General features: G+C 41.6%; 3 protein-coding genes across 12 annotated transcripts in view; all 3 read left to right on the top strand.

Moving 5' to 3' along the window:
- The window catches only part of LOC123604936 (protocadherin alpha-1-like), a 187,316-nt gene that overhangs the window by 94,066 nt on the left and 78,844 nt on the right, over positions 1-14,406 (top strand).
- Positions 1-14,406, top strand: part of LOC123604792 (protocadherin alpha-C2) — a 210,845-nt gene that overhangs the window by 84,092 nt on the left and 112,347 nt on the right. Inside the window, exon 1 of one of the 10 annotated variants that reach the window (XM_045491029.1) lies at positions 4,753-7,276. The exons of the other annotated variants lie outside the window; for them this stretch is intronic. Coding sequence (XP_045346985.1) covers positions 4,880-7,276 — 2,397 coding nt within the window. The 5' untranslated portion in view covers positions 4,753-4,879. Of the gene's footprint in view, positions 1-4,752; positions 7,277-14,406 lie in introns of those variants that run through there. 10 annotated transcript variants of the gene reach the window in all.
- LOC123604939 (protocadherin alpha-10-like) overlaps positions 1-14,406 on the top strand; it is a 137,293-nt gene that overhangs the window by 47,091 nt on the left and 75,796 nt on the right.

Below are 14,406 nucleotides of genomic sequence, written 5' to 3' on the forward strand. Positions count from 1 at the left end.
CCATCAACCCACAGTTTGTTCTTTATCATTAAGATTCTCTTGTAGTTTGTTTCCCTCTCTTCTCTTCCCCCTCCTTCCCATATGTTCATCCATTTTGTTTCTTAAATTCCACGTATGAGTGAAAGAAATCATATGGTATTTGTCTTTCTCTGATTGACTTATTTTGCTCAGCATAATATATTCTAGCTCTATCCACATCATTGCAAATGGCAAGATTTCATTCTTTTTGATGGCTGAATTACATATTTGTACATATATACTATATCTTCTTGTCCACTCATCAGTCTGGACATTTGGGCTCTCTCCATAGTTTGGCTATTGTTTTTTTTTTTTAATGTTTTTTATTTATTTTTGAGATGGGGAGAGACAGAGCATGAACGGGGGAGGGGCAGAGAGAGAGGGAGACACAGAATCGGAAACAGGCTCCAGGCTCTGAGCCATTAGCCCAGAGCCCGACGCGGGGCTCGAACTCACGGACCGCGAGATCGTGACCTGGCTGAAGTCGGACGCTTAACCGACTGCGCCACCCAGGCGCCCCTAGCTATTGTTGATAATGCTGCTATAAACATTGTGTTGCATGTACCCCTTCAAATCTGTATTTTGTATCCTAATAGTGCAATTGCTGGATTGTAGGGTAGTTCTATTTTTAGTTTCTTGAGGAACCTCTATACTGTTCTCCAGAGTGGCTGCACTAGTTTGCATTCCTACCAACAGTGCAAGAGGATTCCTTTTGCTCTGCACCCTCAACAACACCTGTTGTTTCTTGTGTTGTTAATTTTAGCCATTCTGACAGCTGTGAGGTGGTATCTCATTGTGGTTTTGATGTTTATTTCCCTGGTGATGAGTGATGTGGAGCATCTTTTCATGTATTAGTTAGCCATCTGTATGCCTTCTTTGGAAAAGTGTCTATTTATGTCTTGTACCCATTTTTTAACTGGGCTATTTATTTTTTTGGGTGTTGAGTTTAATAAATTCTTTACAGATTTTGGATACTAACTCTTTATCAAATATGTCATTACAAATATCTTCTCTTATTCTGTAGGTTGCCTTTTAGTTTTGTTGATTGTTTCCTTTGCTGTGCAGAAGCTTTTTATTTTGATGAGGTCCCAATAGTTCATCTTTGCTTTTGTTTACTTTGCCTTCAGCGACATGCCTGGTAAGAAGTTGCTCTGATTGAAGTCAAAGAGGTTTCTGCCTGTGTTCTCCTCTAGTGTTTTGATGGTTTCCTATCTCATATTTAGGTCTTTCACCCATTTTGAGTTATTTTTGTGTATGGTGTAAAAAAGCGGTCCAGTTTCATTCTTCTGCATGTTGCCATCTAGTTTTCCCAACACCGTTTATTGAAAAGACTGTCTTTTTTCCACTGGATACTCTTTCCTACTTTGAAGATTAGTTGACTATATATTCGTGGGTTCATTTCTGGGTTTTCTATTCCATTCAATTGGTCTATGTGTCTGTTTTTGTGACAGTACCTTATCTTTGTAATACAGCTTGAAATCCAGAATTGTGATGCCTCTAGATTTTTTTTAAGGTTTGCTTTGGCTATTTGGGGTTTTTTGTGATTCTATACAAATTTTAGGATTGTTTGTTCTAGCTCTTCGAAAAATGCTGGTGGTATTTTGACAAGGATTTCATTAAATGTGTAGATTGCTTTGGGTAGTATAGACATTTTAACAATGTTTCTTCTCCAATCCACGAGCGTGGAATGCTTTTCCATTTCTTTGTGTCCTCTTCAATTTCTTTCATAAGTGTTCTATAGTTTTCAGAGTATAGATTTTTTTATCTCTTTAGTTAGGTTTTTTCCTAGGTATCTTACTATATTTGGTGAAGTTGCAAATGGGATCAATTCCTTGATTTCTTTTTCTGCTGCTTTGTTATTGGTGTATAGAAATGCAACAGATTTCTGGATGTTGATTTTATATCCTGCGACTTTGCTAAGTTCATATATTAGTTCTAGAAATTTTTTGGTGGAGTTGTTCGGGTTTTCTACATAAGAGTATCATGTCGTCCGCAAGTAGTGAAAATTTGACTTCTTCCTTGCCAGTTCGGATGCCTTTTATTTCTTTTTGTTGTCTGATTGCTAAAGCTAAGATTTCCAGTACTATGTTAAATAGTAATGTTGAGAGTGGACATCCTTGTCTTGTTCCTGACCATAGGGGAAAGGCTGTTGGTTTTTCCCCATTGAGGATGATATCAGCTGTGGGTCTTTCATATATGGCCTTTGTAAACTTGAGGTATTTTCCATCTATCCCTACATTATTGAGGTTTTTTTTTTTTAATCAAGAATGGTTGCTGTATTTTGTCAAAACATTGCCTCCTCTTCTGAATATCATCTTCTTTATATGTTTGTTTGCCTTATAAGGATACATGTGATTGCACTTTAGGGCCTACCTAGGTAATCCAGGCTAAGCTCCTTCTCTCAGGACCCTAAGCTTAATCACATAATTTTCCATAGAAAGTAATATTTGCAGGTTCCAGGGATTAAGATGTGGGCATATCTTTTAGGGGAGTTGCCATTCAACCCACTATAATAAGCTAAAAATCACAAGGTAATACAACAGACAGCTGAAATAAAACTCAAAGTACAATACATCAAGTAAATGTTAGAAGTTTGAGGGGAAGAGGAGGAGATAAACAGAACAAACTTCCCCCCGAAGAAGTAGAAAGTTTAAATGTGTGTGTGTATAATATGTGTACATGTGTGTGTATACATATTTAAAGACACTTGAGTATTTTTGTAGTGTGAGGAAAAGAAGCAAGTAAAGAAGGAGATACTGAAGATGAGGCAGATTAAGAATGTAGATAAAGATGAAAAGTATGAAGGATAATGTTTTAAGAGGATAAGATTGGCTTTAAAAGTAGGGACCACTTTTCCTTAGTAGGCAATGAAAAAATAGAGAATATAAAGAAAAATGTTGATATAAGAAGAGAGCCATTAAATTTATGTTTGATTACTTATCTCTCTGGGTAAATTATCTGAGAATGAAATGGTGGGAATGAGGCTGGGAATTTGAGAAGAGAAAGAAGAAAATCTAGAAGAATCTCTGTATGTAGGAGGAAAGAGTTATGAATTCATTTGAGAGCCCAATCAAGGTAAAGGTGAGAGTAAGCTTGTAGGGAATACAGAGATGATGGTGAAGGGGCATCCCTAAATGGAGAAGCTCAATAAGAGAGAAAATGAGTAGTTAGGCTGTGTATTGGAAGCTAAGGGAAATGTTAGAGGAATAATGTAAGTAGTTAAGTGCTTTTGGGGTGTCTGACGTATTATAAATAGTTGATCATATAATCAAGGTTAGGTGGAAAGGAAAGGGAAACAGGATGGAGCTTGATAAACAAGAACAACAGAAAGAATCGAGGGACTGTTCCCACTATAAGAGTAAAGCTATGTTAATAAAAGTAACGGAACATGAGAGGAGGACGAGTTTAAGAGAATATCAAATACACTACCCAAATTTTCACAGATGAGCAAAAATACAAAAATGAACTCAACTATTGTTTCCTGCAGATTTGTGCATAAAACAGGCAAGATAATTGTTGGAGCTGTACTGCATCCTTTTTTTTTTTAATTTTAAAATGTTTATTTTTAAGAGAGAGTGAGAAAGAGTCACAGCGCAAGTGGGGGAAGAGCAGAGAGAGGGGGAGACAGGATTGGAAGCAGGCTTCACACTCCAAGCTGTCAGCACAGAGCCAGACGTAGGGCTTGAAGTGGTGAACCGTGAGATCATGATGTGATCTGAAGTTTGATTTCTAACTGACTGAGCCACTCAGGAGCCCCGGTACTGCATCTTTCATAGCCCTATTTCACCTGGAACTTTTTGGCTTGGTAAAGATAGTTGTAGCAGTAGGTAAATGTAAAATTTTCTTCCTTTCTTCCTTGCTAAAGATGTGTTAGCATCTACCTGTTGATTTTTGGAATATCAGTCAATTTAAATGATAGTAAGTTTTTTTCCAGTGATGGTGTGCAAGAGAAGAGGGAAGTTTAGCTTATTTGTAGCAATCTAAATTCCATCAAATAGATAGGATGCTACTTCTTGGCATGTTTTATACAAAGAGAAATTTAAAGCATTGTTATATTTTAATAGTCTAAATTATTGTGTTTATGCACAAGTGTGCTCCCATACAAACTCATACACACATTGACAGGACACTTCCTTTAAATACAAATATTGTATCTACATTTCACCGTCATATTTGGGGGAAGTTACAAATACAGTATATTTATTTAAAATCTGGTACATCACTTATTAATATTTTTCACAATCATTTGTTTTCTTCTTATAATTGATTGTGTTTCCATTTTGAGTCAATGGCTGTTGTGTGAGCAGTTATAAATAAATATTATAGGAAAAAGATATTCCCAAACAAAACCCCCAAAACTAGGCAGAACTGGAAACTGATTTCCAAAAGTAAATGCCAAAAATTCCTCTTTCAAAATTCTGCGTGAAAGTTTCTGCAAAAATTTATTTCTGGAAAAATGGAATTCATCGACAAATTTTCAACTAGCATCCAATAAAAAGAAGAATGTAGTGATTTACTGTCTCTGGAAAGAAAGACATTTAATCTTCAGTTGGGTATTTGCAGTGAAAAACCTCACGAAATGCAAAAAAAAAAAAAAAAAAAAACAAAACAACAACCCTAAATCAACGGAAAATAGGAATACTGAATCATGTTTACAGTTACAAATTCATGCGCTTGGTGTCGCTCTTCACTGAGAACGTTTGCCTGAAGAACGTGCCTCCGCTTCTTCCGTCCTGCAGAAAATTTGGCAGATAGTGGGAAACCTCTAGTGAATCCTTCCCCAATAGAAGGCCGTGAGAATCAGTTTGCGGTAAGGTATTACATATACATTAAGCTATCTTTGAATCCTTTTGAGTGTACCATGCTGTTTTCCTGGCGAGGAGGCCCCGGAGCCCTGAGTTTTCTCCAGTCGCTTCTGCTGCTCACAGCCTGGGAGGCTGGGAGCGGCCAGATCCACTACTCGGTCCTGGAAGAGGCCAAACACGGCACTTTCGTGGGCCGTATAGCACAGGACCTGGGGCTGGAGCTGGCAGAGCTGGTGCGACGCCAATTCCGGGTGGTGTCCAAAGGCCGCGGGGACCTACTGGAGGTAAATCTGCAGAATGGAATTTTGTTTGTGAATTCTCGGATCGACCGGGAGGCGTTGTGCGGGCGGAACGCGGAGTGCAGCATCCACCTGGAGGTGATCGTGGACAGGCCGCTGCAGGTTTTCCATGTGGAGGTGGAGGTTAAAGATATTAACGACAACCCGCCTGTGTTCCCTGAAAGTAAGAAAAGAATAATCATTGCGGAATCTAGACCCCCAGAAACTCGGTTTCCACTAGATGGCGCATCCGATGCAGATATTGGAGTAAACTCAGCCTTGACCTACCGAATCGATCCCAACGACTATTTCGCTTTGGACACACAAAACAATCGTGAACAAACGTCTTCGTTGTCACTTGTGTTGAGAAAATCATTGGACAGAGAGCAAATTCAGGAGCATAGTTTATTATTGACAGCCAATGATGGGGGTAAACCGGAGATGACCGGCACAGTTCAGCTGCTGATCGAAATTCTGGATGTGAATGACAATGCCCCAGAATTTGACCAATTCATTTATAAAGTGACGGTATTAGAGAACGCATTTAATGGTACATTAGTGATCAAGCTAAATGCCACAGATCTTGATGATGGTGCGAATGGAGACATAAGCTACTCATTTAGAAGGCCTGTATCTCCTGCAGTGCTGAATGCATTTATCATAAATCCTAACAGTGGAGAAATTAGAACAAAGGGTAAACTAGATTTCGAAGAAAAGAAATTGTACGAAATATCGGTGGAGGCAATAGACAAGGGGAATATTCCAATGGCAGGTCATTGTACCATTTTGGTGGAAGTACTAGATATAAACGATAATATCCCACATATTACCATCACTTCTCTGTCACTCCCGGTACGAGAGGATGTTCAGGTGGGCACTGTCATCGCCTTGATCAGCGTGTCCGACCGTGACTCTGGCGCCAACGGGCAGGTGACCTGCTCACTAACACCCCATGTCCCCTTCAAGCTGGTGTCCACCTTCAAGAATTACTATTCGCTGGTGCTGGACAGCGCCCTGGACCGCGAGAGCGTGTCGGACTATGCTCTAGTAGTGACAGCACGGGACGGAGGCTCGCCTTCGCTGTCGGCCACGGCCAGCGTGTCCGTGGAAGTGGCCGACGTGAACGACAACGCGCCGACATTCGCGCAGGCCGAGTACACGGTGTTCGTGAAGGAGAACAACCCTCCCGGCTGCCACATCTTCACGGTGTCCGCGCGGGACGCGGACGCGCAGGAGAACGCGCTGGTGTCCTACTCGCTGGTGGAGCGGCGGGTGGGCGAGCGTGCGCTGTCGAGCTACGTGTCGGTGCACGCGGAGAGCGGCAAGGTGTACGCGCTGCAGCCGCTGGACCACGAGGAGCTGGAGCTGCTGCAGGTCCAAGTGAGCGCGCGCGACGCGGGCGTGCCTCCGCTGGGCAGCAACGTGACGCTGCAGGTGTTCGTGCTGGACGAGAACGACAACGCGCCCGCGCTGCTGCCGCTGCCCGGGGCGGGCGGCGCGGGCGGCGCCGTGAGCGAGCTGGTGTGGCGGTCGGTGGGCGCGGGCCACGTGGTGGCGAAGGTGCGCGCGGTGGACGCGGACTCGGGCTACAACGCGTGGCTGTCGTACGAGCTGCAGCCGGCGGCGGGTGGCGCGCGCAGCCCGTTCCGCGTGGCGCTGTACACGGGCGAGATCAGCACGACGCGCAGCCTGGACGAGGCGGACTCGCCGCGCCAGCGCCTGCTGGTGCTGGTGAGGGACCACGGCGAGCCGGCGCTGACGGCCACGGCCACCGTGCTGCTGTCGCTGGTGGAGAGCGGCCAGGCGCCCAAGGCCTCGTCGCGGGTGTTGGCGGGCGCCGCTGGCGCGGAGACGGCGCTGGTGGATGTCAACGTGTACCTGATCATCGCCATCTGCGCGGTGTCCAGCCTGCTGGTGCTCACGCTGCTGCTGTACGTGGCGCTGCGGTGCTCGGCGCCGCCCAGCGAGGGCGCGTGCGGGCCGGGGAAGCCCACGCTGGTGTGTTCCAGCGCGGTGGGGAGCTGGTCGTACTCGCAGCAGAGGCGGCAGAGGGTGTGCTCTGGGGAGGGTCCGCCCAAGACCGACCTCATGGCCTTTAGCCCCAGCATTCCTCCGTGTCTGAGTTCTACAGAGGGAACAGGTGAAGGAGAAGCTGATTCAGAACGTTTCAAAGAGGTGAGTTCGTATTTAAAACTGTCTTACTATTTTAGCCTTATTCACACTTTTATCGTTTAAGATTCATTCTCAATTGTAAGATTATTCTTTAATTTTGCTCGTGGTTATGGAATTTAATGAGTATTATTGACATAGTGGGTCGAATTATTTTTCAGGTAAGTTTTTAGTAAAAAGTCATAATAAACTGACCATAACAGTAATCATTTGTGGCGGTTTTTTGTATTACACAAGGTTTATAATTATTTGTTTCCTTTTTTAATGTTTATTTATTTTTGAGAGAGAGAGTGTGAGCGAGGGAGAGGCAGAAAGAGAGGGAGTGGCGGAGAGAGAGGGAGACAGGATCGGAAGTGGTGCTGAGATCGCAGAGCCTGATTCGGGGCTCAAACTCACGACCTGGGGCGCCTGGGTGGCGCAGTCGGTTAAGCGTCCGACTTCAGCCAGGTCACGATCTCGCGGTCCGTGAGTTCGAGCCCCGCCTCAGGCTCTGGGCTGATGGCTCAGAGCCTGGAGCCTGTTTCCGATTCTGTGTCTCCCTCTCTCTCTGCCCCTCCCCCGTTCATGCTCTGTCTCTCTCTGTCCCAAAAATAAAAAACGTTGAAAAAAAAAATTAAAAAAAAAAAAAAAAAAAAAAAAAACAACTCACGACCTGAGCTGAAGTAGACCACTTACATGACTGAGCCATCCAGGCACCCGTATTATCATTTATTTTCTGTGTGAGCATTTATAAGAAACCACACCTTGTGAGTACTTAAGCATTTAGAAGAGGTTTGTTTTAATGTGGCTAACCAGAATTTTAAAACTTTAAATGTTTTTATAAAATTTATACATATGCCATTTTACGTGTTTTATTTTAAAGAGGACATAACCTTTTACATAAATGCCCTTTAAAGGTGCATTTTTGTTTCTTTAAAAAAATTTTTTCCCCAGGGGCTCCTGGGTGGCTCAGTGGGTTAAGTGTCCGACTTTGGCTTTGGTCACGATCTCACAGTTCGTGGGTTGGAGGCCCGTGTTGGGCTCTATGCTGACAGCTTAGACCCTGGAGCCTGCTTCGGATTCTGTGTCTCCCCCTCTCTCTGTCCCTCCCCTGATCGCATTCTGTCTCTCAAAAATAAATAAACATTAAAAAAATTTTTTAAAGGGGCGCCTGGGTGGCTTAGTTGGTTGGGCGTGCAACTTTGGCTCAGGTCATGATCTCAAAGTTTGTGAGTTTGAGCCCCCCGCCCAGCGGGCTCTGTGCTGACAGCTCAGAGCCTGGAGCCTGCTTTGGATTCTATGTCTCCCTCTCTCTCGGTCCCTAACCCACTCGCATTCTGTCTCTGTCTCAAAAATAAACAAAAAAAAAAAAATTTTTTTTTTAAGTCTTTTTGGCTTGGTCCCTCCTCATTTTCTTCTAGTCACATCACCATTCCTGTCAGGTATCCAATACAAGCAGGCTTGTAATTTTCCTTTCACATATTTATTTGCAGTCATTGGATTGCTACACACGTGCAAACATCTGGTGGCTTTTTGTTAGTGTTTATTTTAGCTTATTAGGATAGATAATGCATTTTACATTTCCTCAATCACCAATACCTTTGGAAATCCCCACATATCTAATACTTTTGTATGTTGTCAGACAAGTATCCAGTTTCTTTTTTGTTTTTGTTTTTCTTATTTTTTAAAGTAAGCTCCACGGGGGTGCCTACGTGGCTCAGTCGGTTAAGCGTCTGACTTTGGCTCAGGTCATAATCTCACGGTTTGTGAGTTTGAGCCCTGCTCAGAGCCTGGATCCTGCTTTGGATTCTGTGTCTCCTTCTCTCTCTGCCCCTCCCCCACTTGTGCTCTGTCTCTCTCTATTAAAAATAAATAAATGTAAAAATAGGTTTAAAGTAGGCTCTACACCTAATGGGGAGCACAACATGCTGTGTGAACTCACAATTGGATGCTTTAAACAACTGAGCCACCCAGTTGCCCCATGATATTTTTAATAGCCATGTAGTACCCCATAATACAGGGTGAATCATTGATATATTCAGTTATTCACCTGTTGATGAGTATTTTGTTTCAAGTATTCATTAGCCCTCCTAAACCATGGTGTACTATTACTTACATGTTTCTTATTTATTAAAAACTTTACATTTATTTATTTTTATTTTTAATTTTTTAAAACATTTATTTAGGTTTGAGAGACAGAGCATAACCAGGGGAGGGACAGGGAGAGAGGGAGACACAGAATCGGAAGTAGGCTCCAGGCTCTGAGCTGTCATCACAGAGCCCAACACGGGGCTCGAACTTACAAGCCATGAGATCATGACCTGAGCCAAAGTTGATGCTTAACCGACTGAGCCACCCAGGCGCTCCTACATTTATTTGTTTATTTTGAGAGAGAGAGAGAGAGAGGGCACGAGCCAGGGAGGGGCAGAGAGAGAGGGAGGGAGAGAATTCCAAGCAGGCTCTGTGCTGTCTGGAGCCAGATGCTGGGCTCAATCTTGCCAATCTTGAGATCATGACTGGAGCCTAAATCAAGAGCCTGACGCTTAACCTACTGAGTCACCCAAGCACCCCTCATTTATATATTTCTAAAATATTGGTGGTTTCATTTCTGTGAAATTCATTTTCAGATGTGGAATTGACACATCAAAGGGTATTAATAATTTTAATTTTCAAATGTTTTGCTAGATTACTTTTCAAGAATTTTGTAGTACTTTTAATTTCCACCAAGTAATGAGCAACCTCTTTTATCTCTAAAAGCAAAAGCAGTCTTACATTCTGCCAGTGTGATATCTCATTTTTACTTTAATTCCTACATACTACCAGTGAATTTCAGCATACTGTCATTTATGTTTGGTTTTCTTTGATTTATCAATTAAATTCTTTTCCCATTTTTATTTGAAAAAAAATGTTTTCAGTTTGAGAAAGTTCTTTTTAAAATATAGATATTAACTTTTATCTTCTACCTATATCACAAATATTTTTTCTCCTATACAACTTATGTTGATGTAGTTATGTATATTTTGCCATATAAAGGTGTTTTTTACATTTCTGACCTAAAATACATCTATTTTTCTTTTATGGATTTTACAGTCTCCATGTTTATTTAGGAAGATCTTAATTTTTATATGGAACATCCATTCATTAAATTAATTTAATAAACATTTATTTCTAATTTAAGTTAATTTGAAAAATTGAAGTATAATTGACATATAACATTATACTCGTTTCAGATAGACATATAATGGTTTGACATTTTTTTTTTTTTTAAATTTTTTTTTTTCAACGTTTATTTATTTTTGGGACAGAGAGAGACAGAGCATGAACGGGGGTGGGGCAGAGAGAGAGGGAGACACAGAATCGGAAACAGGCTCCAGGCTCTGAGCCATCAGCCCAGAGCCCGACGCGGGGCTCGAACTCACGGACCGCGAGATCGTGACCTGGCTGAAGTCGGACGCTTAACCGACTGCGCCACCCAGGCACCCCAATGGTTTGACATTTGTATATATTGGAAAATGATCACCACAATAAGTCTAGTTAACACCCATCACCATACATAGTTGCAACTTTTTTTCTTGTAATTAGAACTTTTCCTATGTACTCTTTTAGCAACTTTGTTTTTAATATTTATTTATTTTGAGAGAGAGTGAGAGCAGGGGAGGAGAGAGAGAGAGAGAGAGAAAGAGAGAGAGAATGAGAGAGAGAATTCCAAGCCAGCTCCATGCTGTCAGTGCAGAGCCTGACTTGGGGCTCAAACTCACAAACTCAGATCATGACCTGAGATAAAATCAAGAGTTGTAGGCTTAACTGACTGAGCCACCCAGGCATCCCTAGCAACTTTCAAATATACAATTTAGTATTATTAAGTATAGTCACTGTACTGTACATTATGTCCCCAGAACTTACTTATTTTATAACCAGAAGTTTGTACCTCTTGCTCACCTTCAGTCATTTTGCCCACTCCCACCCCCTGCAAATGGCAAACACCAATCCATTCTCTGTAGAGTTTGGGTTTTTTTAAGGTTCCACACCAGTGAGATCATTTTTCTTTTTTTTTCTTTTTTATTTATTTTTTAAAATTTACATCCAAATTAGTTAGCATATAGTGCAACAATGATTTCAGGAGTAGATTCCTTAGTGCCCCTTACCCATTTAACCCATCCCCCTCCCACTACCCCTCCATAACCCTCAGTTTGTTCTCCAAATTTATGAGTTTCTTCTGTCTTGTCCCCATCCCTGTTTTTATATTATTTTTGTTTCCCTTATGTTCATCTGTTTTGTCTCTTAAAGTTCTCATATGAGTGAAGTCAAAGGATTTTCGTCTTTCTCTGACTGACTAATTTCACTTAGCATAATACTCTCCACTTCTATCCACATAGTTGCAAATGGCAAGATTTCATTCTTTTTGATTGCCGAGTAATACTCCATTGTGTGTGTGTGTGTGTGTGTGTGTGTGTGTGTGTGTGTATCACATTTTCTTTATCCATTCATACATTGATGGACATTTGGGCTCTTTCCATACTTCGGCTATTGCTGATAGTGCTGCTATAAACATGGGGGTGCGGGGCGCCTGGGTGGCGCAGTCAGTTAAGCGTCCGACTTCAGCCAGGTCACGATCTCGCGATCCGGGAGTTCGAGCCCCGCGTCAGGCTCTGGGCTGATGGCTCAGAGCCTGGAGCCTGTTTCCGATTCTGTGTCTCCCTCTCTCTCTGACCCTCCCCAGTTCATGCTCTGCCTCTCTCTGTCCCAAAAATAAATAAACGTTGAAAAAAAAATTAAAAAAAAAAATAAACATGGGGTGCATGTGTCCCTTCAAAACAGCATGCCTGTATCCCGTGGATAAATGCCTAGTAGTGCAATTGCTGGGTTGTAGGGTAGATCTATTTTTAGTTTTTTGAGGAACCTCTATACTGTTTTCCAGAGTGGCTGCACCAGCTTGCATTCCCATAGTGAGATCATTTTTCTTTTTTTTTTTTAATGTTTATTTTTTTTTTTAAGAGAGAGAGAGACGCAGAGCATGAGTAGGGGAGGGGCAGGGAGAGAGAGAGGGAGACGTAGAATCCGAAGCAGGCTTCAGGGTCCAAGCTGTCAGCGCAGAGCCCGATGCAGGGTTCGAACTCACAAACTGTGAGATCCTGACCTGAGCTGAAGTCGGACGCCCAACCAACTGAGCCACTCAGGCGCCCCTTGAGATCATTTTTCTCAATGTAGTTATTTATTGCTGTAAACTTACCTCTTAGCACTGCTTTTGCTGCATCCCCTAAGTTTTACTATGTTGTGTTTCCATTTTCACTTCTTTCAAAATATCTTTTATTTCCCTTTTGTTTCATCTTTGACCCACTGTTTTTAAGGAGTGTGTTGTTAAATTTCCAAGTATTTGTGAATTTTCCCCTTTTCCTCTGGTTATCTACTTCTAGTCTCATATGATTATGGTCAGAAAAGATACTCTGTATGATTTTAGTCTTTTAAAATTTGCTGAGACTTACTTTGTGACCTAATACATGATCTATTCTGGAGAATGTTCCATGTGCTCTTGAGAGGACTGTGTATTCTGTTGAAGTTGGTGGGTATGTTCTGTACATGTCTATTAAGTCCATTTGGTCTAGTTCAGTGTTTTCATACTGATTTTCTGTCTGGATTATCACTCCATTGATGAAAGTGGGTGTACTGAAGTTCTCTGCTATTACTGTAATGTCATCTATTACTTCCTTCAGATAAGTTAGTATTTGCTTTATATATTTATGTGCTGTGATGTTGGGTAGATATATAACAATTGTTATATTCTTTTGTTGACTTTTATCACGATATAATGACCTTTGTCTCCTGTTACGGTTTTTTACTTAAAGTTGGTTTTATCTGATATAAGTATAGCTACTCCTCTTCTCTCTTTTGGTTTCCATTTGCACAGAATATATTTTTCCTTCTCTTCACTTATTTATTTGTTTGTTTGTTTATTTATTTATTTATTTATTTATCTATTTATTTATTTTAGAGAACATGAGCACAGGGTGGGGGACGGGGGTGGGGGGAGAATCTCAAGCAGGCTCCATGCTTAGAATGGAGCTCAATGTGGGGCTTGATCTCAAGACCATGAGATCATGACCTGAGCCTAAATTAAGAGTCAGATGCTTAACTGACTGAGTCATTCAGGTGCCCCACAATTTACATCTTTTCAAAGGGTGTATCCATTAACAAATAATTATAACTATCACTAGTTTTAATATATCTGTTCTTTGACTCTTAAAGTAGTTATGGCACCACCATATTACAATATTAGAGTATTCTGAATCTGACTCTATACTTACTTTACCAGACTGTGGTATATTTTCATATGTTTTCATGTTACTAGTCATCACCCTTTCATTTCAGCTGGAAGAACTCCGTTCATTGTTTCTCATAAGGCAGGTCTAATGGTGATGAACTCCCTGAGCCTTTTTTTTTTTTAATTGGGGAAAGTCTTTATCTTGTCTCATTTCGAAGGATAACTTTACTGCATAACATATCCTTGGTTGGTGGCTTATTTTTATTTCAGCACATTGAATATATCACCCATTCTTTCCTGGCCTGTGGTGTTTCTGCTGAGAAATCTGTTAATAGCCTAATGGGGGTTTGCTTGTATGAGAGAAATTTTTTTTTCTTGTGTTTTTAAAATTCTATCTTTGTTTTGTACAGTTTTATTATAATTCATCTTAGGGAAGAGTGTTTCGGATTGAAATTTTGGGGTGACCTACTAGCTTCATGAACCTGGATGTCCAAATCTTTCCTCATATTTGAGAAGTTCTCTGTCATTATTTCTTTAAATAAGCTTTCTACCCTTTTCCCTCTTCTCCTTCTGTGACTCCAATGATTGTTTCTTTTTCTTTTTTTTTCTTTTTCTTTTTCTTTTTATTTATTTATTTTTTTCAACGTTTATTTATTTTTGGGACAGAGAGAGACAGAGCATGAACGGGGGAGGGGCAGAGAGAGAGGGAGACACAGAATCGGAAACAGGCTCCAGGCTCCGAGCCATCAGCCCAGAGCCTGACGCGGGGCTCGAACTCCCGGACCGCGAGATCGTGACCTGGCTGAAGTCGGACGCTTAACCGACTGCGCCACCCAGGCGCCCCTATTTTTATTTTTTTAGTGGATTGTTTCTTTTTAAAGGTGTCCCATAAATTCCA

Source organism: Leopardus geoffroyi, chromosome A1, assembly GCF_018350155.1.
Source record: "Leopardus geoffroyi isolate Oge1 chromosome A1, O.geoffroyi_Oge1_pat1.0, whole genome shotgun sequence".
NCBI classification, from domain to species: Eukaryota; Metazoa; Chordata; class Mammalia; order Carnivora; family Felidae; genus Leopardus; species Leopardus geoffroyi.